We start from the raw sequence: 23,666 nt of genomic DNA on the forward strand, positions 1-23,666 counted from the left end.
TATTTAACAGGCTACGGACAAAACTGAAAAACTGATCTCTAATGTAAACGGACCTCATTAAATACACGTCACAGGTATAGCCAAGCTTAAATATTCCAAAAAAATTAGAGCAAAAGACCGGTTTCTCTTTGCCGAGAGGTAGCTGTGCTGTAGTTCATAAAACCACACAAACAGAAAGAAAACGAAAGTGTACATTGAACATTCATAGTATATAATTCAGGACAAGAGAGCTAAGCACAGCTTTGTAAAAGAGCCAATCCTAAAATCTCAAGTATTTTTCCACTCATTTTTTTTTTATTTCCTTCCACAGCCATGACCTTTCCTAAGTAAACAGTACACTACACATGGAAAGGAATGGCTACTGTATTAAGATCAAAACATCTTTCCTTCAAAGGCTTCCAGGTTGAAAGCGGTGTCCAAAAATCTCCTAAGGGACACCAGGTGAGTGTTCTTGTTACCAGTCGCTGGAGCAGCCGCCGGTTCACGACCAACATACCTTGATTTGGAAGATAAGAGGGCAACAGAAAAGAGATGGGTCAGTTTTAGAAGCAGACATATACTTGAAATAATCCCCAGGTATTCCAGATATTTCCTATGGATGCAGTTGCTTCTATGGACAGAAAGCTGTAACTGTTTGCCACAGATCACATCTCCGAGACCTATTTGTTTAAGCTGCCTATTTTTGTTTTCAAATTGGGGGGAAAAGCTAGCTCAGCCAACTTGTCCCATTAGAGGGCATGAACTCCACTGAGACAGACTGTCCTTAACACAACTTTCTCGACCTCTCTCTCTTGCATCCCCAAGATATTATCTGTCAAGCCTCACGCTGCTGCTGTAGACTGGCAAATCAAGCAGATGTACATGACATGGTTTCAATGCGGCTCCTTAAGAGAGGCTTGCTTATCGGCCTTTAAAAGGCAGAGAACAACTGTCCTATAGAATGAGGGTCCCCAACCCCCAGTCCGTGGACCGATACCAGTCCGTGGCCTGTTAGCAACCAGGCCATGAGTTGTATAATTATTTCATTATATATTACAATGTAGTAATAATAATAGTAAGAAGATATTGGATTTATATCCTGCCCTCCACTCCAAATTTCAGAGTCTCAGAGCAGCTTACAATCCCCTTTACCTTCCTCTCTCACAACAGACACCCTGTGAGGTGGGTGAGGCTGAGAGAGCTCTCCCCAGAAACTGCCCTTTCAAGGACAACTCTGCAAGAGCAATGGCTGACCCAAGGCCATTCCAGCAGGTGCAAGTGGAGAAGTGGGAAATCAAACCGGTTCTCCCAGATAAGAGTCTGCACACTTAACCACCATGCCAAACTAATAGAAATAAAGTGCACAACTGTATTATCCCAAAAACACTGCCCCCACTCCCACCCCTGGAAAAACTGTCTTCCACAAAACTGGTCCCAGTTTGGTGTAGTGGTTAGGTGTGTGGACTCTTATCTGGGAGAACCGGGTTTGATTCCCCACTCCTCCACTTGCACCTGCTGGAATGGCCTTGGATCAGTCATAGCTCTGGCAGAAATTGTCTTTGAAAGGGCAGCTTCTGTCAGAGCTCTTTGAGCCCCACCTACCTCACAGGGTGTCTGTTGTAGGGGAGGAAGATAAAGGAGATTGTGAGGCGCTCTGAGACTCTGAAATTCGGAGTGGAGGGTGGGATATAAATCCAATATCATCACCATCATCATCCCTGGTGCCAAAAAAGTTGGGGACCACTGATATAGAAGGCCATTGCTCAGTGATAGAGCATGTGTTGTGCATTCAGAAGGCCCTAGGTTCTGTTCCTCAGATCTCCACTTTTTAAAACAGCTGGGAAAGACCTAAGCCTGAGTCTGATGCCAGTCAGAATATAAAAGAATGGTTCATTCAAACAGCCCAGCTGGAAATACCAAAGGCTCATCTCTAACTGCTCTGCAACAAAAGTGCACACAAACACACACACACAGTACATCACTCTAGCTGAGAAGAAGAGAACTCTATGCGGACTTCCTACCATATGGGTCGAGTGTGGTTTACAATGGTGCGGAAACGAGGTTTGACGTAGTCGTAGTAGCCCATGTTCTTATGTTCTTCTTGACACCAGACAAGGTCAGCTCGAGGATACTTCTCCATTTCCACTTTCAGCAAATCGAAAGGAAAAGGAGAAATCTAGAAAGAAACACGAAGACAATCTGAAACAGATTCCATGCATCACAAAAGGTTTTCCTGTGATCTGTATGCAATGTAAGATTTGTTCCCAAAATAAAAGCATGTCCTTCAGAATAAAATGTATTTGCAGGGAAAGTTAATTGCAGGCTGCATGCCAAATAAGCAGGCAAGGAGTGCTTTAAAAATATCCTGATCCAAAGAATAAAGGTTACTTATCTCTCATATGCATGTGCGACATTCATGAACATAAAAGTACAAATGTCTTGCAAGTATGAATGTCTTTTCTGCTGCACAAGATGTAGGCCTAAGCAATAAACACTTCTTCTTAATACAATATAAAAAATGTGGGCAGCCATTCTCGTTAGGGGTGTGCATTCAGCTAAACAGAGCTGAAAAAGTACCCCCAAAATACTGTATTTGTATTTTCTGTCCCGGAGCTGTGAGTTGGCACACCGCTTTTCCACAGCAAGCAGAATCCACTTGTAAGAGGATCTCGCTTGCTGTGGAAAAGAGGCACACCAACTTGAAGCTCTGGGGCAGCTTGTGCAAAAATGGAGAGAAGCACTGAAACAAGCCTAGTGCAAAATCCGTCCACGACTCCTCTTCCTTTATTAAAAAAGCCCAACTTTTCATTAAATTTTCCCAGCACTATGATTACCCCCATGCTTTTTCAATTACATAACCGGTATAAAGATTTAAAGTTATCCGTGCAGCAAGTTTCAGTTGTTTTGGTTTACCTGTTCCAGTCTGGTTATAGCCACCTCTTTCTCCAAGTCTTGGTTCTTCCTCTCTTTAATGAGATCATAGTACACCTTCCCTGAACAGAAAATCACCCGCTTCACCTCTCCAGGGCTTTCAGCTGCAGGCCCTTCTTCAACAATCACACGTCTGAAACTGGTACCTAAGCGCATAACAAAAATGCTTCAAGGTTCCCAGTCTCTGTGTCCTGAGAACTGTCCAAAGATTAACAAGGATGACTGTTTTCAATTTCATTTTCATTCATTATTATAGATTCCTACAACAACACTGTTTTGTACTTTCCTTAATTATTTGAATCAGTAGAGGTCATCAGGCCTCATTTTGGGCAGGAGCTCACAGGAGCAGAACTCTGGAACCTCTAAACCAGGGGTGTCAAACATGCAGTTCAGGGGCCAAATCAGGCCCCTGGAGAGTTCCTATCAGGCCCCTGAGCATCTGGCTGTCATCTGCTTCCTTCTCCCTCTCTTGTTTCCTTCTTCTTGTTTCCTTCACAGCTTGCTTAGCGAGGCTTGCTCAATTGCACAGAAGCTACAGAACAAAACCTCTGTTTTCTCCATTGGCTGAGGCTTCTCTGCCTCCTGGTCCCTTGGGGAAGGAAGGAAGGCTTCCTCTGCCCAGTTCCCTGGATCCCATGGGAGAAATACAAAGAAAGCACCTTTAAGACCAATGAGTGCATACGTTTTAAGCATGTTTTAAGTTTTTTAAAAATATACATATTTGTGTTTGTCTGTGTTCTTTATAAAATTTATATCTCTGCTACCTGATCTTAAATAGGTACACACATGGCCCAGTCCAACATGGCTCGGCCCAACCTGACATAGCCCAGCCCCTCAAGGTCTCATTTATGTCAGATCCGGCCCTCATAACAAATGAGTTCGACACCCCTGCTCTAAACTTTATTGTGTTTTTTTCTTTCTTAAGAAGATATTGGATTTATATCCCACCCTCCGTTCCGAAGAGTCTCAGAGCGGCTCACAATCTCCTTTACTTTCCTCCCCCACAACAGACACCCTGTGAGGTGGGTGGGGCTGGAGAGGGCTCTCACAGCAGCTGCCCTTTCAAGGACAACCTCTGCTAGAGCTATGGCTGACCCAAGGCCATGCTAGTAGGTGCAAGTGGAGGAGTGGGGAATCAAACCCGGTTCTCCCAGATAAGAGTCCACACACTTAACCACTACACCAAACTGGCTCTCCCCCCCCCAAAAAAAATACTAGCTTCTGGGCTCCGTTGTTCAACCCCCATGAGAATTTTGCTGAACTCTAAGATCTGACAAACTTCCTAATATTTTTCCCCACAAAAAATAGGAAAATAACCAAAACATATAAAGCAGACAGACGGAAATCTTCATCACGCCACTTTGGCCACATAGGAGGAAGTAATTTAAAAAGTATGATGAGAGCAATGTTCTCTCTAAGCTGAGTGAGCGTGAGCTAGCTCACAGATTTTCAGCCTCCAGCTCACACATTTTTGTCTTAGCTCAGGAAGGGTGACCCCAGAGCACAATCATTTATGCAGTAGCTCAAAGCTTTAATGCCAGTAGCTCACAACTCTAATACCAGCAGCTCACAAAGTAGAATTCTGTTTGCAGTAGATGCATATTTCAGCACACAGTTCCAGGTCGCCTCGCTGTAACTAATCCCGAAAGAAAGGCAGAGATGGATCATGGTCTCAGCTGTTTTGCTGGGTCCTTTATCCTCACAATAGAAATGCCAATGGCAATCGTCTTCCTGCTTGCCACAGCATCTTATTTTTTAATCAAAGCGATACATTATAAACAAAGACAGCACATATCAAAGGTGCTAATATTAATTACAAAATTGTACCAACAAATGCATTTGAGTAATGAGGGGATGACAGTTCTGAATGGAAATATTTTTATCGTCTCATATTTTATCATCAGAAACCTCGGGACAGAGGAAAGCCATTCAATAAGAATACAGATGAAGATCTTTTATCATGCTTATAGTTAGAAGTAAAAAAAAATATAGTTCCAACATTGACTGGCATACTGGGATGTTCAGAAAATAACAGCAAAATGGTTGTTTAATCTGTATGTCAAAAAATTGCTTATAGTTTCCAGGATGCCCTGTTAAATAGTCAGTATATCTGGATTTTATAGATTCCTCTGCTCTTTATAATTTAGGGATTTTGTATAGAGCACTGTCTAACACACCCACCCATACAGAAAACCCAGCCTCATGTATGCACATTCTCTCTACACGTGGCTGCACCACTCAAAAGAACCAATGCCCTTCCTTCTTCACCCACCTAACACATTAGTCCTGGGTGTCGAACATGCGACCCGGGGGCAAAATCAGGCACCGCAGCAACTGGCTATCTGCTTCCTTCTCCCTCTCTCTTACTTCCTTCTGCGTCACAGCTTGCTTTGCCAGGCTTGCTCAACAGCACAGGAGCTACAGAGCAAAATCTCTATTTTCTCCATTAGCTGCGGCTCCTCCCTCTCCTGGTCCCCTGGGGAAGGAAGGAAAGAGCCAGAGCTTCCTCTGCCCAGTTCCCTGGGTCTCATGGGAGAGATACAAAGAAAGCAGCTTTAAGACCAACAAGTGCTAATATTTTAAGCATGTTTTAAGGGGTTTTTTTAATTTTTACTTGTGTTTGTCTCTGTCCTTTATAAAGCAGGGGTGGCCAACGATAGCTCTTCAGATGTTTTTTGCCTACAACTCCCATCAGCCCCAGCCAGCATGCTGGCTGGGGCTGATGGGAGTTGTAGGAGAAAAACATCTGGAGAGCTACCGTTGGCCACCCCTGCTTTATAAAGTTTACATCTCTGCTACCTAATCTTAAACAGGTACACGCACGGCCCAGCCCAACATAGTCTCATTTATGTCAGATCTGGCCCTCATAAGAAATGAGTTTGACACCCCTGCATTAGTCTGTGCACCCATTCAGCAGAATTAGGCTGTGGAAGTAGGGAGATGCTTTCTCATGGATCTCTCCAGCATCGCAGGATGATGAAGGATGCTGTGAGAATGGAAGAGTTGCCTCACTTACTGTGAATCTTCCTTCTCAATTATCCTTGGGGGGGGGGGGACAGCCTACACCTTTGGAAAAAGCTCCTCCCAATCAGAAGCCAGGGTCGCCATCAGGACTTCTCTTGTAGAAAAAGCCCAGCAGGAACTCATTTGCATATTAGGTCATACACCCCCTGATACCAAGCCAGCTGGAACTGCATTCCTGTGTGTTCCAATCCCCCAAAAGCCCTGGTCGCCATTTCTTTGTTTGTGATTCCTGTAAGGGGGTGGGGGGCTTCTCCCTCATGGCTTTAAAATAGTCCTGAAGCAATGAAAAGAAGAAGGAGCTTTCCCCAAAAGCGCAGACTGACATACCCCTGGACTGCTGGAAAAGAGAAAATCAGGAATACAGGAATTCCTGCAGTTAGCAGTGGGACAGTCAAGAACTAACTCTCACTGACTAATCAGTACCAGAACAGAGAGCAGCAGTATTTCGGTGTTACTCATCCCCAACAATAAGCCCTGTATTTTTAATTAATGCAACAATGTCTCAACAGAACTAGCAGAATTAGCAATAGCATCTCTGTGTGAATCATTAGAATGAACAGAACGTTTGCAGAGCAATGAGAACAGCCTTCTTATCTTTCACTGCTGTGATAGAACATAATAATTCCTACACCAGGGTGGCCGAACTGTGGCTCGGGAGCTATATGAGGCTCTTTCACACATATTGTGTGGCTCTCAAAGCCCCCAATGCCCTGTTGTCTGGTGGCTTGGAGAATGCATTTAAAGTTGCTTTCTTTCCACCTCTCCTTCCCCTATCTATTTCCTTCCTTCCTTCCCTCTTTCCTGTCTTGTGGCTCTCAAACATCTGATGTTTATTCTCTGTGGCTCTTACATTAAGCAAGTTTGGCCACCCCTGTCCTATACCAACTGCATTGGACTTCACTGAAAGTTTCATGACAGTCCCTTCTCACATATCACTCTTCACGTGAGAGCCATAGTAGTGTCTCTGTGAAACTGAGACACTGCCAGCATAGGGAAGTGTCATGGTACAGTATCTCTCAAGCAGCAAAAATACCATGAGAAGGAAGCCTGAGTCTCTCTGTGAAGAGCCTGATAACACCCTTCTAAAATAAAATAACTTCAGGTAACTGAACTTACCTGACACCATTTCATCAAAACTGGATTTCGCTTCAGGAAGTCTCAACAAGGACTTTGGTGTGAAGATAATCAACTGCAAAGGGACAGTGTTAGAACTCTTACATGTTGCCCATCATTCCCAACATTCAGACACATACATACAAAAATGGATGCCTCATTCCATAAAATAAATAGGGCACAGAGAGCATGAAAATGAACAAAAGTGAAAGCACTCCCAACCTAGAGGTCTCTTTTCTGACAAAACTTAACTGAGATTTGGGCAACTAAGCTGTCAAACGCCTCAGAAATCCCAAGCCTACCCAAATATTACTTTGGTGCCTAACATTTATATTACATCAATCTGGTGTGGGCAAAAGTATCAAACCACTGGCCAAAATGATAAAGCTCAAAAGTTTAGCAGAACTTTAAGCTAATGGTGAGGTGGCATTATACCCCTCTCCGCTTTGCATATATTAATAATCAATTTTCCCCACTCTGCTGGAGAGGTTGTGGACAAGTCGCTTCATACCAGCACTGTTGGTGGGAATGTCCTTATGCTATTTTATTTTGGGGCCATATTATGCACTTTATTAATGATATTATCCATACATCTATTCCTTAACATCCTGATGTTATTTTGCTTAATAACTGGTCTCTTAAGCTGTCTCAAGCTAAAATATATTTGGTAATTGTGCTCTTAACTGCTGCAAAGTCAGCCTTAGCTCATTCATGGAAAGATACCAAACCTCTGCCAATTGAATCTTGGCTATTCAAGGTTTGGGACCATATAATTATGGACAAAATTTCAGCAGGTTTAAATCGAGTCGATCCGTATCAAGCTCAACTAAATTTTATAGCAAGGTGGTTCCCTATTCTTGAAACAATAGACAATGATCCCTTTTACACGGATTCGCTTGCAATACGCTCCATATATCGCAAAATCTTATTATATTAATCAGTACACTCTGTGTTTTCTGTAAATGCGTAACCATTTTTGCCTTTGTGTGTTTTATCATTGCCTACATTGTAAACTTTCTTTTTGGTTTGTTAATGATTGCCAACTTTTAAAAACTCGATAAAAATTTAAAAAAAAAGAAAGAAAGCTGTATTGAGATTCATAGACCACCAAGGAAGGATCTGCAGAGGAAGGCAATAGTAAACCACCTCTGTTTGTATTTTGAAAACCCTTTGCTTGGGTCACCCAAAGTCAGTTGCCACTTTATGGCACTTAAGTACATATGTACCAGGATTCATACAATTCAGAAAACAGGTACAGAAAAATCATCAAACTACATACAAGAAGTAAAAGTTCACAACTTCCTCTGCATTTGATCTTTTTCATATACAAGGCAATCCACAAAATACATAAGCATTTTTCAGGGGCAAAGTGCCTTTACCATCCCACTCACGCAAGTCTCAAATAATCATTATGCCACAGAGAAAATGCTGCAACATCACAATTATGACAATCATGACCCATTTATCTACTTACAGGTTTTCTAAATGGCAGCAAGATCTGTCGTCTGAGGACATGGAAGTAATTGGCTGGAGTTGAACAATTTACCACAATCCAATTGCAGTCATAAAGCTGGGAAACCTCAAAATCACCATCAAATTGCTGAACGGGGATAAATGAGACACATTAGGATATCAGTCATTGTTTTCACCACCGCATCTGTTACAGCCATTTATGTTCTCTGTACTTTTATATTTTGTAAATACTAATTGCTGCAAAGTGGTTCTAATCCATTAGCATGTAAAGTGCAGCCATAACAAATCTAGCTACGCCTGGTTCAAGAGTAAATCTGTTTTCTACATGTACTTGTTTTCTAAACTTGAGTGTGTCTGGCAAAAGAGGCAGGATATAGCGCACAGTTTTCCTAAACTCCTATGACATGACAATAAAATGTCAAAAAGGGGACATTATAGAGAAGAATGGAATGGCCAGTGCCATGCACAGGGAGACAGGAAGCCAGGGAAGACGAAAGATCTACTTACCGGGAAAGCATCAGAGTCATCGTTATTCATCTGAAGGAACCTCTCTGGCCTGGCTGAAGAATGCTCTGGGCCCTGAGAAACACATCATTTAGAAGAAAAGAAGTTTCAGGTGCCTTTGAAGAATCTCTACCACTTGTTGTGAGCTGCTGGCCAGCCTCTGTCAGCACAGAGCAAGAGCCACCCACAGTCCCATGATGTTATCCCTCAGCAAAAGAAGGCAAGTGTGATTCCAAATGATAACTTTACTTTAAAGAGATACCGTAGTGGTATGCATGAATTGGAATGAACTGTATAGAAATTGAATGGGAACCTGAATAGCTGTCAGGATAAAGAAGAAAAACAATGAGGATCTAGAACCAATTCTTCTTGCCAACAAACACAAGGAGTGACTCAGCAAGTTCAAAAGTGTCTTCAACAGGGCTATCCTGAGTTACGCCATAGTAAGCTTGTTGATTTCAGTGGGCTAAGAAGGGTGTAACACTGCTTATGATAGTATTGTTCACATGGAGGCAGTTAAACCTTGATACTTGCTAAGCATGAGTTGTATATGCTGTAGTGGTGCTTATACTCATGCTATGTGCTTGTGATATGTGAAGCCTGAGCCTTACAAAGGAGGGAGGGAGGGAGGGATGGTGGCTCAGTGATAGAGCACCTGCTTGGTAAGCAGAAGGTCCCAGGTTCAATCCCCGGCATCTCCACTAAAAAGGGCACAGGCAAATAGGTGTGAAAAACCTCAGCTTGAGACCTTGGAGAGCCGCTGCCCGTCTGAGTAGGCAATACTGACTTTGATGGACCGAAGAGGGTCTGATTCAGTAGAAGGCAGCTGCATATGTTCTGCATATGTACGAACTCAGAAAAAAGCTCCACTGATTTCAGCAGGACTTTCTCAAGTACAAGAATCACAGGATTGCAACCTTAGCTACTAAAATCTTTTTTTTTTTCAGTTTGCGGTTGGCACTTTATACAAAGAAATCCACAGACATAATCTGAACCTCATAATCTTCTCCCTGTTTTTTTTACAAGATGTCTGTTTTTACAAGCATATTGCTAAGGGCTCACAAATGGTTTTTATATGCACAAAGAAATTTCCATCATCTGTGAAATCCTTACCATGCCTTCCATTCCGTGGGGCAGGAGCAGGACTATCCCATTGTGACGGACCCACTTGGCCTGACCTGAGCTGATAAATTGGTCTATGATGCACTGAGCTGTATTGTGAAAGTCACCAAACTGAGCTTCCCAGCACACAAGAGCGTTGGGACTTGCCATGGCAAAGCCCAGTTCGAAGCCTAAGAAATGAAGGGAAAGGGTATAAGATACAGTATATTCTACTAGAAGCAGGACACACAGAGGATAAATTTGGAAGATGTTACAATAATGATTAAGATGCATAAGACGTCTCTTGCATTGTGGCATTTCCATTTGAGTATCAAAACTGTCCTCTGGGTCAGAAACTGAAGTGACAAAATGTTTTGGGTTTTTTTTAGAGTCATGGGAATCATCATCACCATTAACGTCTAAATGATTGGTAGATAGTCAGGCAGATCGAGAGACAGAGACAGACAAGCCACCAGGATTTGCCCACTAATGCAGTTGCAAGAATTTTTTTCCCATGTCAGAAATCAATGTGCCTTTGGGGGGAAATGTATGTCTGTTCCTCTGGAAACAAGGGAAAATATTAGTAATACTTGCATATTACTATGGGAAAATATAATAAGGAAAATAATACTAAATGTCCAAGCACTCCACATACATCATCCAGTAATCTTCAAAAGGTGTAGACCCAGTGGCAACGATTATTAACCACATATTGTAGATTGGAGAGGATGCACTTAGGCTGAGCAACAGCAGTATGTCTAATGCCACCTAGTGAATTCACAAGTGAAGCAGAATTGAACTGAAGGCTTGAGAGCCAGCGTGATGTAGTGACTAGAATGCTGGACTAGGATCTTGGTGACCCAGGTTCGATTCCCTGGTCTGCCATGGAAGCTTGCTGGGTGACCTTGGACTTCTCTTTGTGATATGCAAGTTTGGTGTAGTGGTTAAGAGTGCAGACTCTTATCTGGGAGAACTGGGTTTGATTCCCCACTCCTCCACTTGCAGAGGCTCAATGGCCATCTGACAGCAATGTGGATCCTATGAATTTAGGGGAAGGTATTTGTGAATTTCCTGCACTGTGCAGGGGGTTGGACTAGATGACCCTGGAGGTCCCTTCCAACTCTATGATTCTATGAATGGCCTTGGGTCAGCCATAGCTCTCATAGGAGTTGTCCTTGAAAGGGCAGCTGCTGTAAGAGCTCTCTCAGCCCCACCTACCTCAGAGGGTGTCTGTTGTGAGGGGGAAGGTAAAGGAGATTGTGACTGCTCTGAGACTCAGAATATAGGACGGGATATAAATCCAATATCATCTTCTTCATTTTTGCCTAATCTACCTCACAGGATTGTTGTGAGGAAAAAATGGGACAGAGAATGATGTCAGCCACTTTGGGTCCCCGCTGGAGAGAAAGGCAAAGTATAAATACACTACTGTTTTTTTATTTCACTGTTGGCATTTTTTCCCCTATGTACATATCTGCCAATAGAAGACATCTTCACACATCTTAAGAAGCGCACTCTACTCTATAAAAGCTGATGCCACTACATGCCTTTAAGATGCTGTAAGAGCTCCATGATGCAGAGTGGTAAAGCTGCAGTACTGCAGTCAGAGCCCTCTGCTCGTGACCTGAGTTCGATCCCAGCGGAAGCTGGTTCAGGTAGCCGGCTCCAGGTTGACTCAGCCTTCCAGCCTTCCGAGGTCAGTCAAATGAGTACCCAGCTTGCTGGAGGGAAAGTGTAGATGACAGGGGAAGGCAATGGCAAACCACCCCATAAAAAGTCTGCTGTTAAAATGCTGTGAAAGCAATGTCACCCCAGGGTCGGAAATGACTGGTGCTTGCACAGGGGACTACCTTTACCTTTTTTAAGACTCCTTTTCACTTCAGCTCTGAAAAGTTGCCCAGCTGAGCTAACAAGTTGGTATGTAAATGGCAGTGCTGAGATACACCTATCTTTGTTTAGCTACATACCAGTTTTTCTTAAAGCACTACCTTAACTAACACCTCTCCCCTCTTCTCACATGCACACTTAATGGCCCCAATTCAATTCCCTCTCCCAATTGCATGCCTAGTTTAAAGGGTTAGAAACACATAGCTTTAGTGAAATTCTAATTCTGTTGCAGGAACTGGGGCATTATATAATTGGTCACAATGGGGGGGAAAAGGAGGGGAAAAGTATTATTTGCTCAGCAACTTCATTGCGATAGATTAAAGCAAATGGCTGCAATAGCTGCAATCACTTCTTTGTTGTGCTGTTTCATAATGTGAGACTTCAAGCAGAGCCAGAGAGTTCCTGAAAACATAATTAAATATAATATTAACCAAATCTTTTTTAATGACCTACCTTGACTCCGGGGTATTTCTCTTTATTTCTGCCACATAGGTATGACTAACGGTGCCTCTCAGGCAAAGCCTTGCCTTTCTCTAAGCTTGCCCTCTCGTCACCCCCTTTTCCCTGGCCTGTTTGTATTTAAATGGGTCATCAACTTGCAGGAGAACACACATTCCTCTCACAGCAGAAAATAACATCATATAGAGCTATTTATCAACTAACAGAAAAAAAGGAGTGATGAAGACAAGGCAGAATGGGGTGTGATATTCTACAAAAGACCCTCAAGTTCAGTTAACAAATACAAATATTTGAGACACAGTCTAGAGAAGCAGAAGACTCTTTGATTGCTTCTGATAGGGTGTAACCAACAATTAATTTGTAGGTTTGGAGACAGCTTGTATTTTTCAAGTTAAGAGCACTCCTATTGGGTCCTGCCTGCTGTCACTTTTACAGTTTCACTCTAACTCAAGATAAATAAACATCATTTTTATTATGTGGACTCGTGAAAAGGGGACACTCGAGAAATTTCCCTCAGGACTTCAGCCATTTCTGCATCACCCAAAGAGCACATTATCTTTCTAAACATCACTGAACAACTATGGAACAATCATAAAAGCACCACTTGATATCAGAAACCTACTGACTACTGCTTCCATATTTCAAGCTGCCATCCAGAACAAACCACATGATCCACTGGTTACAGCTAAGCCATACAATGCAGCCGGGTCTCCTCCAGCTCCTTGCACAGAGAGATACACCTAATGGATTTATAGCAGGAGGAGGAAAAGAAGATGACGATGGTGATATTGGATTTATATCCCGCCCTCCACTCCAAATCTCAGAGTCTCAGAGTGGCTCACAATCTCCTTTATCTCCCTCCCCCACCACAGGCACCCTGTGAGGTGGGTGGAGCTGAGAGGACTCTCACAGCAGCTGCCCTTTCAAGGACAACTATGAAAGCTAAGGCTGACCCAAGGCCATTCCAGCAGGTGCAAGTGGAGGAGTGGGGAATCAAACCCGGTTCTCCCAGATAAGAGTCCGCACACTTAACCACTACACCAAAATGGCTCTTAGTACCCCTTCCGGTGATGTTAGGGGCGTGTGGCATATGTATTTGAGTTCTGCAAATGAGCTCCAGCATCTTTTTTTCTATGAAATGACCCCTGGTTTTAAGTCTCTCTTGAAAGCATCACAGTGGGCCATGCCAGTTTTCCCCCTAATGGAAGACTGTTGATCTCTGAAGCTCCAATCGCAACTGTCTTTACAACAACTGTAGAAGCTGGAGAGTGTCTAAATATAAATTTGAAGGAAATACTGGGCATTCCATTACTGAATTCAAGGCTTTACCTAGTGTACTGCAGCCTGAAAAAGGCGAATGAAAGGGATAGTTTCCTAGGCAATCCATGGCTGCTCCTCCTGCTGCTGTAAAATCAACCCTCCTCTATTGTAATTTTGCCAATGTTGATAAAATCTGGCATCCAGTGTGTAGTGTTTTTTGTCAATAACATTGATAATAAATTGTTTGTTTCAAAATATAAAGTAGCAAGCCAAGACTTATATCAACAGTTGTTGCTTTTACACAGTTTTCTCCCTTTTGTTACAATATCACTTTTCTGTATAGCCATCTCTTTTTGTATATACTATATTCACTCACGCAACACTCTTACAGGACCTCACAAGGTTAGTTATTACAGTCCCACTTATCTGCACATTCTCTGACAGAATATGTGTTATCATCTGTCAACACTTAAGTACAAGAAGATTTCGAGGGCTCTTTAATGTTAGTTGTTCATTCGAACAGTTAGATTTGAGTCCTGTAGCATCTAAGTTGTTCATTTAGTTAATTGATTTTTTACCATTTTAGTTTTGTTACTCATCTTGGATCCCAGATTGTAGAGCAAAAGCTGAGTTTGTAGATATGCTAAACAAAAGCAATGCCCTACGGCACTGTATGTAGAACAGACCGGTCAGTCAACTAGGCAAAGGGAAGCAAGGTGGCATAGTATGGCCTGATCTCGCCAGACCTTGGTAGCTAAGCAGGGTCAATACTTGGAAAAGGCGACCTCAAGGAAGACTCAGCACTGGAAGGCAATGGTAAACCACCTCTGCTTCTCACTGCCTTGAAAGCCCTTTATTTGCGGTCACTGTAAGTTGGTTGTAACTTGACAGCACTTTACAAACACACACATACACACACACACTGCAAATGAATAAATGGACACCAACAGTGGCAACATTCAAAAACCTGTGCAAGATCATTTCACTCTTCCTCTGTTGCTGATTTGAAAGCCAGCAATCTCCAACAAAGGAAAACTACACTGAGAAATAGCTGGACACCTGATAGAATTAGGAAGCAAGCAGCTCAAGAGGTCTGACCATTTTCTCAATCTCTATAAATTGCTTAAAATAACGAAGCAGTCTGTGTAATCACCAACTACTGCTGGTATGAATAATCACTGTGCATATTTTCATACTTTTATTTTTGCATAGAAATGTCACAAATTAGGCCTTTTAACTTCTTGTTGGACAGGGGAAGGCAATGGCAAGCCACCCCGTAACAAGTCTGCCATGAAAACGTTGTGAAAGCAACGTCACCCCTGAGTCGGAAACGACTGGTGCTTGCACAGGGGACCTTTCCTTTCCTTGGAATTCTGATCTTTCTGATCTCTTGTGTATAAAAAAAAAACCCTTGCTGAATGAGAATTCACTCCATGCACCTGACAAGCTTACACAGCACCAAAAAATTGGAGAGGGAATGCAACAGAGTCAATCCTGGGCTTCTCCATTTAAAAGGATTAAGTAGTAGGTGATGTGAAAGCCCCTTGTGTGCGATACTGGAGAGCCAAGGCCAGTCAGAAGACAATACGGATCTTAATAGACTAAAGGTCTGACTCAGTATAAAGCAGTTTCGCATGTTCAGATCCTTTTGTTTTAACAGTTAAAGAGAATGCTTCACTTACAAAGTACCACACTTCAAAGACAGATAACCAATATTACAAACTGAATTTTTGGGCTGGAGGGGTTTGATGGAGCAGAAATGCATTTCTAAACAAGTGATCACAAAGGTACTTTCTTACTAAACTCTGTACTTCACTTGCTACTACTATCCCCACTTAAATTAAGAGGGCTTGGAAGGGACTAAAGTACAGTCATGGTATTGGGAGGCAGCAGCTGCTTGCATATCTGAAAAGAAACCGTACACCAGGGGAACTTTAAAAAAAAAGGAAGAGGAGAGAGAGAAAGAAAGCGCAGAGGGAGACTATGGAAACTTGACAGCAAGAAGGCTTTGATATAAGCATGGAGGATTTGGGTGGGGCAGGATGGAGGAGTGATGAACGTGGACACTGGACAACTAGGTGGGCACATGAAGGAGGGTCAAAAAAGCTCAGAGGAGTTTGTAGGCAATAGGAAGGAGGTACAAAGCCTGGGCACCCACCTTTACCAGTGTGCATTATACCAACAGACATCTATTTATTGGAGTGTTTCAGAGCATACAACAGCATCTGGTAAGTGTGGCTTCCATGGGAGCGCTCCCTGGTGAGAGTGCTTGGAGCCCCGGCGGCTGCATTTTGTATAGAAGAACTCACAGCACAATTCTAAATAAATGCCTCTAGAAACTACAGCTAAGCCTTCAGTGGTTTCATCTGGTAAATATTTTTCTTCTTATTTGCATAGTGCATCAAACTTGGTTAAATGTGTCTGCTGCATGCTGCAAGTGGATTAAATGATGGGTTTTAAATTGTGCTTTAAATTTCTGTCCTATTAACTTTTATGGCTATACTGGTTTTATTATATATTGGCATGCACAGCAAACACCTTGAAGGCCTTAGGGCAGAGACAGCCACTAAGAAATACAATGACTAAACTAGTTAACCAGTGAAAGAGAGCTTTTACAGGATTTCGCTGAACAAGCTAACAGGGATGGAACTCTGAAATGGGGAGAGGGATGCGACATTTAATGATACAAAAACGGACGGAACAACCAATTGAATACCTAAATATGAAAGCAGTCGTGTGGATATCGTTAGTAAGAAGTTGTTCCTCTGTGCCATAGCAACCTGGTGCCCAGGATCAGTCAAACCCCAATCTACGAAACACTGAGGGTACACTAGCATTTCCAGCAGCAACCACAAAATGTGTGGGTACCATATGAATATTGTATGCAGCTCCTTGACACAGAATGATAAAGCTGCAGTGCTGCAGTCGGAGCCCTCTGCTCACAACCTGAGTTCGATCCCAATGGAAGCTGGTTCAGGTAGCCGGCTCAAGGTTGACTCAGCCTTCCATCCTTCCAAGGTCGGTAAAATGAGCACCCAGCTTGCTGGGCGGAAAGTGTAGAGGACTGGGGAAGGCAATGGCACACCACCCCGTTAAAAAAAAGTCTGCTGTGAAAATGTCACGATGTGATGTCACCCCAGAGTCAGAAACGACTGGTGCTTGCACAGGGGACTACCTTTACATTTACCATATGAATGCAAACATGGGCATTTTCAGACACCCATGTTCATTGGCCTCAGGGCCTTCCCAGCTGTACACAAAGTTTAGAGCTCCCAACAATTTTTTTAAGCATCAGGTTCCAGCACGCTGAAGCCAGATTTGGATCAAGACCACAGTACCAGGGATGGTAATTAAAGCCATCCAGAACCCAGCACCATTTTCCTGACCAGGAATGGCCTGAAGAAGATGCTAATGGAACAAACAGTGATTTCTCAGGGCCAGGTGCAGTGGGAAATTTAAAAACCTCTCTCCATGGCCTTGATTGGAACTGATATTGTAAATTACCACACTATAACTGCTGGGTTATCATCGCATTAAGCATTTGCTGTGGGAGACACTTAATATAATACTGGCATTTTCTGCAGTGGTTATATGCAGGCCTCAGATTCAGCAGGAGCTCACAGGAACACAGCTCCTGAACCTTTCTGAGGGCTCCCCCTTCTCCTCCCCACCTTGTCCATTGAATAGTAGGTGCAGCTGCATAACCATCCCTGGATGAGCTCCACCACCTATTTTTCTACAAAGCAACCCCTGGTTATATGTAAAGTTTCTCTAAGCCCAAACTGTAAACTGTAATACCTGCAGATACCCCTCAACAAACACTACACAACTAGGGAATGTAAACTATAATTTAATCTCTAGGGAGAAAGGCAGCATACACGTATTTTGTTAGATTATTATTGATAGCATTTTGAAAAGTGATGATTCAGTAGCTCTCTATTGAACATTAATAAAAGTAAAGGTAGTCCCCTGTGCAAGCACCAGTCGTTTCCAACTCTGGGGTGACGCTGCTTTCACGACATTTTCACTGCAGACTTTTTACGGGGTGGTTTGCCATTGCCTTCCCCAGTCATCTACATTAACAAAAGCCTTTAATTATTTGTGCCTTTAATTATTATCTATTAAAATGTATTATGCCCAGCTAGGAGGAGTATAATTGTTCTCCAAAGAGTAATATTCAGACATAACAGGAACCCTACAGAGAGCTTATTAATAAGCACCGAATGTAGACTCTGGACCCATTTTCTGGCTGTGATTGTAAAAAAATAACTTGCATTTGTACCTTTCAATTAGCAAAGTATGACGAATTCTGCAACTCCTGCTGGCTGAAGGAGATCCCCTAGGCTCTTGGTATGCTCTGCACACAGTAGGCTGCCGCTTCAAACCCACCAGCAGGCGCTCACTGACAGGTCTCATGTACTTGTCATTTGTGATTTATACTGTGTGGGCTGGAGACTGAAATCCATTCAGGGGCAATATGCCTATGGGAATATCTGAAGCCTGGGCTATTTCATGGGATTTATCTAAATAATAGGTAGAGCTTACTTAATATTGGAGTACCAAGGGGATTGCTGCCATTAGAATGTTAAACCTTACTAATTATCATGTGTATAGTAGCATTTATAAACAAGGTAGATTTCTGCAAAATCCATTAACTTGCATAAAGATTCAGACCTTGAACCCAAAAGGAATGTCAGGAAGCTCACACATGCCCAGTATATAGCAGGTCCATTTAAAGATTTAATAAATTCAAGGTTTCACAAGCCCACCCCCACCCAAAAAAACAGGCACCTGAGTAATAAAATAAAATGGAATCAACAAAGCACAAGAAGGACAGAAAGAATAATATCCCTACCTAAACCAGTATTGGACAAATCAAGCAGCACCCAGAAATGCCATTACCCACCTAAAAACAGTGGTTCAGCATCCATCCAAATCCACCTCAACCTCTAATTCCTGCACTCCTTTTTTTTTTTTTTTTTTGCTGTCAAGTCACAATTTAGCTATTAGCCACAGTGTATTGTTGGAACTCTCTGTCTGGGGCAGTGATGCTCTGTATTCTTGGTACTTGTGAGGGGGGGTGGTACAGTGGGAGGGCTTCTAATGTTCTGGCCCCACTGATGGACCTCCTGATGGTACTTGGGGTTTTTGGCCACAGTGTGACAGAGTGTTGGACTGGATGGGCCATTGGCCTGATCCAACATGGCTTCTCTTGAAGAGTTTTCAAGGCAAGAGACGTCAAGAAGTGGTTTGCCATTATCTGCTTCTGCATCATGACTCTGGTATACCTTAGAGCAGGGGTGTCAAACATGCGGCCTGGGGGCCAGATCAGGCCCCTGGAGGGCTCCTATCAAGCCTGTGAGCAAGTCAGCTTCCTTCTCCTTCTCTCTTGCTTCCTTCTGAGTCACAGCTTGCTTTGCCAGGCTTGCTCAACAGCACAGCAGCTACAGAGCAAAGCCTCTATTTTCTCCATTGGCTGAGGATCCGCCCTTGGGGAAGAAGGGGAGAGAGAGTGCTTGCTTTGCCAGGCTCCCTCAATTGCACAGTAGAGCTACTGAGTCGAGCATCTCTTCCTTCTATTGGTTGAGGGAAGGGAGGGAAAGAGCCAATGCTTCCTTTGCCCAGTGCCCTTGATCCCACAGGAAAGAAAAGAACATAAGAGAAGTGATGTTGGATCAGGCCAACGGCCCATCCAGTCCAACGCTCTGTGTCACACAGTGGCCAAAAAACCCAAGCGCCATCAGGAGGTCCACCAGTGCGGCCAGGACACTAGACGCCCTCCCATTGTGCCTACCCCCAAGCACCAATACAGAGCTTCCTGGCATTACATTTTATGACACATATGGCCCAGCCTGACAAGGTCTCATTTATGACAGATCCGGTCCTCACAACAAATGAGTTTGACACCTTAGAGGTCTCCCTTCCAAATACCAGCCAGAGCTGACCTTGCTTAGCTTCAAGATCTGACAAGACTGCGCTAGCCTGGGCGATCCAGGTCAGGTTATTCCAATTAGGCCTCCCCAAATGTCCTTTGGAACAGTTCTGTTTTACAGGCTCTCTGAAATATTAATGCAGCGAATGCCTTTCATACCTCAGAGAGGTTGCTCCATAAGGCAGGACATTACTGAAAAATGTCTGAACGAGTAGTGGGTGATCACACTTCAGCGTCTGTGTGCGAAAGGGGAAAATCGGATAAATGCCATTGTTGTGTTAAGTGAAATCACTGCATGGGCTATGAGGTTCCTCAATTCATGAAAGGTTTCAGTGGCTTGAACAGGACCCCTCCCCCTCGAAAAAGGCAACCAATGGGGAGATCGCAAAATGGGGGTAATATGCTCCCAGCAGCTGGCCACAAACAAATGGGCTGCTGCATGTACATACCCCTAAGCAGATTCAGGGCAGATTGTTAAATTTAAATAGTAAATAAATAAATTTTCTGAGAGTGTTCAAGGACAGCTCCATGTAGAGTGTATTATAATAGTTGACTCTCAGAGACGCTGTAGCATGAATAAACGTGATCATATTGGTTGTATCCAAGCACAGAGAAAGGTTTCAAGCTATAGGGTAGCTGGAAAAATGCATTTTGAACTACTGGATTTATTTGTTTCTCTAACAACAGAACAGAGCCTACCAACGTTCTTAAGCTCTTTACATAGTCTGCCAAAGAAAGACGTATTCCATCTATAGGAAGGAGCATAACCTCTTTGTTACCTTACCAACCAGACCAGTGTCGCTTCTGTCCTGTTGGCATTCAGTTTGAGTTGATGCTCCTTTAGCCGCCTGACCATGACAGTCAGGCACTGGCCCAGAACAAAGACAATAGCATCTGGAGGTTTATTTAACACAACGTATGGCTGGATGCCTTCGGCATACTGATGATATCCAACCCCAAAGCTATACACAGTCTCATTAAGAGGCCTCCTACAGGGCTTTTTTTTGTAGCAGGAACTCCTTTGCATATTAGACAACACACCCATGATGTAACCAATCCTCCTGGAGCTTACGGTAGGCCCTGTACTAGGAGCCCTGTAAGCTCTTGGAGGATTGGCTGTATCAGGGGTGTGTGGCCTAATATGCAAAGGAGTTCCTGCTACCAAAAAAAAGCCCTAAATAACATGAGAGAGCACCCTGAGCCCTGCTCAGTGGTATGCCACAGAATAAATCCCACCCTGACGATTCTCCTCCATTGAAACAACCTCTGGGGTGCAGTTTTAGGAATAAACCACTTAAAGGGTCAACTGCCAATCTCCATATTTCTAAGTGCCTCAATAGCTGCAAATGATCTGCTTCTCTAAGTCAGCATGATGGGTCAACTAAAGCTAGCAGGATGGCCTTGACTTGCATAGTCCAGGCAAACCCAATCTCATCAGAACTCAGAAGCTAAGTGGGGCCAACCCTGGCAAGCATTTGGATGGGAGACCTCCAAGAAACACCAGAGTTGGAAGGCAGAGGCAGGCTATCAAGCCGCTTCTCTGAATGTCCTTGTTTTAATAACGGTTTCCACCAACTTTCCCGGTTTTGACATCAGACTGACTGGCCTGTAATTTCCTGGGTCTCTTCCGGAACCCTTTTTTAAAGACAGGGGTGACATTAGCTACCTTCCAGTCCGCTCAAAAATGGAGGCAGATTTTAATGAAAGATTACATATTTTTGTCAGGAGATCCACAAGTTCACATTTGAGTTCTTTCAGAACTCTTGGATCATAGATCCAGGTGGGCAGCCGTGCCGGTCTGAAATAGCAGAACAAAGCAGGAGCCCAGTAGCACCTTTAAGACCAACAAACGTTTATTCAGAATGTAAGCTTTCGTGTGCATGCACACTTCTTCAGACAAGGGATGTGGTACAGTAAGCAGAGCTACATATAGCTAGTGGGGTTTAGAATGCAAAGTGGTACAAAGTTAAAATCCAATAGCAGAATAGCAAAATTAACAAATTCAGAAAACCTTTGATCTGGGTTGTATTAGCATGGAAAACCAATAAAACAGTAACATGTCAGAACGTGAGAATGTCTGTTAATTATTCTATTGCTAATAAGCCTGGGTCAAAATGAGGGCATTTCTTTCCCAGACGTTTTTCCTGTCCAACGAATTTACCTTTTAACATGTAACATAAATATACATATCATTCTAGTCTGCCATTAGAAAAAAAAAACATTAAAATATAGTGGAAGATGTGTTTAGTATATGTAATGAGATAAACAGCCAATATCCTATCCCTTGTTTGAGTTATGTCAATACAAAAACATTATTCTGACACACTATTGCAAAAGAGAAATACACTGGAACACTATGGATATATAGCCATACTTGGTAAAAGTGGGTTTAGCATATGTAATGAGATAAAAAAACAATATCCCTGTTCAGTCCTGGGGAGGTGTTTGTTCCATAACAATTTGTAATTCAGCAATTTCCCTCTCCATTCTTTGTTTGCCATCCAGGCTTGGTGATTTATCAGTTTTTAAATTGTCTAACAGTCATAGGACCTCCTCTCTTGTCACCTCAATCAGAGGGCTGGGTGAGGGCTAATTGTGAGCATTAGGTGAGTAATGCCCTCACCTAATGGGTGAGGGCATTACTATAGCCAGATACTGGTTTAACTCAGCCACAGCCTCATTTGCCAGTGATGAAAAGGAGGAATATAACTGCATGTCATCAGCATATCGATGGCAACACACTACAAAATGCTGTCGAAACCTTCAGACTCGACTTCTGTCTGGAGTCAGCTGCTAGCTGGTTACTTATTTTCTAGGCCCAATTCAAAGTGCTAGTTATTACTTTTATAAACGTTCATATCCTAGGTTTGTCACACTTACTGAGCTGCATTTTCCTAATATACCTCCAAACATCACCTGTGCTCCAGACAAGACAACTGTGAAAAGGGCCAACACAAGGAGAAGGCCATCTGGCAGCTTTTTCTTTTTTGTATGGAATGACCAGCCCACTGGAATGGCTTGCTGCAGTAGATGCAGAAGGGAGCCTTCACTTTCTGTATTCAGGAATGCATATAGTAAGTTTTATTTCAGAGGACATTTGGGGGTAACTTGTTTTAGCCAATCTGACTGGGTTGCTTATATCTTGTGTGGAGTTTTTATCTTGTTGACTGACTGCTAAACCATTTGTTGTGTTCTTGCAAGTTGTTGCCTTGTTACCCACTCTGAGAGCCAGTTTGGTGTAGTGGTTAAGTGTGCAGACTCTTATTTGGTTGAACCGGGTTTGATTCCCCACTCCTCCACCTGCAGCTGCTGGAATGGCCTTGGGTCAGCCAAAGCTCTTGTAGGAGTTGTCCTTGAAAGGGCAGCTGCTGCGAGAACCCTCTCAGCCCCACCCACCTCACAGGGTGTCTGCTGTGGGGGAAGATGATATAGATTGTAAGCCACTCTGAGTCTCTGATTCAGAGAGAAGGGTGGGGTATAAATCTGCAGTCTTCTTCTGAGTCGAAGGAGATAAGGTGAGATATAAATATTTTCAACAAATAAAACCTAAGATAACACCCTCTTCTATTTTCCCAGCTTGTTATGCTTGTCTGCTTCAAGCGCTGAGTGCCAGCACAACAAAAACTTCAGGACTGAGCACCTCAGATGTCTGGTAAAAATGCTGAATGGGCGGAGCGTGTGACAAAGCATCAGGTTCGTCACACTTATGATATCCATACATGAATGCACAGACCGAGTTTGCATTTGCAGAGGGTGAGAATTTTTAGGTGCCATTCTTATGTTAATCCTATTCAAGATTGCACCAGACCTTGATGAAAATATTTCAGTGAACCACTTTGGTCTCTGTGGTACTGCATTCCACAAAGAACTCATCTGTAGCATCTGCAAAAAAACCCCCCAACTGGACTCCCTAGAGTGCCAACTGTTTGACCTTTCATTCAAAATAACCCCAGTATCTCTTCCTCGCAGAGACCCATATCCCATCATGCTATTAATCCTCATT

The 23,666-nt window shown here is 43.1% G+C and overlaps 1 protein-coding gene across 1 annotated transcript in view; it reads right to left on the minus strand.

Annotated features, from left to right (window-relative positions):
- Positions 1-272: 272 nt before the first annotated feature.
- OGDHL (oxoglutarate dehydrogenase L) overlaps positions 273-23,666 on the minus strand; it is an 88,627-nt gene continuing 65,233 nt past the window's right edge. Inside the window, exons 17-23 of the mRNA XM_060241049.1 lie at positions 10,138-10,316; positions 9,028-9,099; positions 8,522-8,647; positions 7,051-7,123; positions 2,893-3,056; positions 2,001-2,155; positions 273-496 (exon numbers count right to left, since the gene is read on the minus strand). Of these exons, the coding sequence (XP_060097032.1) occupies positions 373-496; positions 2,001-2,155; positions 2,893-3,056; positions 7,051-7,123; positions 8,522-8,647; positions 9,028-9,099; positions 10,138-10,316 (893 nt within the window). The 3' untranslated portion in view covers positions 273-372. The remainder of the gene's footprint in view (positions 497-2,000; positions 2,156-2,892; positions 3,057-7,050; positions 7,124-8,521; positions 8,648-9,027; positions 9,100-10,137; positions 10,317-23,666) is intronic.

The sequence above is a fragment of the Heteronotia binoei genome, chromosome 6, assembly GCF_032191835.1.
Source record: "Heteronotia binoei isolate CCM8104 ecotype False Entrance Well chromosome 6, APGP_CSIRO_Hbin_v1, whole genome shotgun sequence".
NCBI classification, from domain to species: Eukaryota; Metazoa; Chordata; class Lepidosauria; order Squamata; family Gekkonidae; genus Heteronotia; species Heteronotia binoei.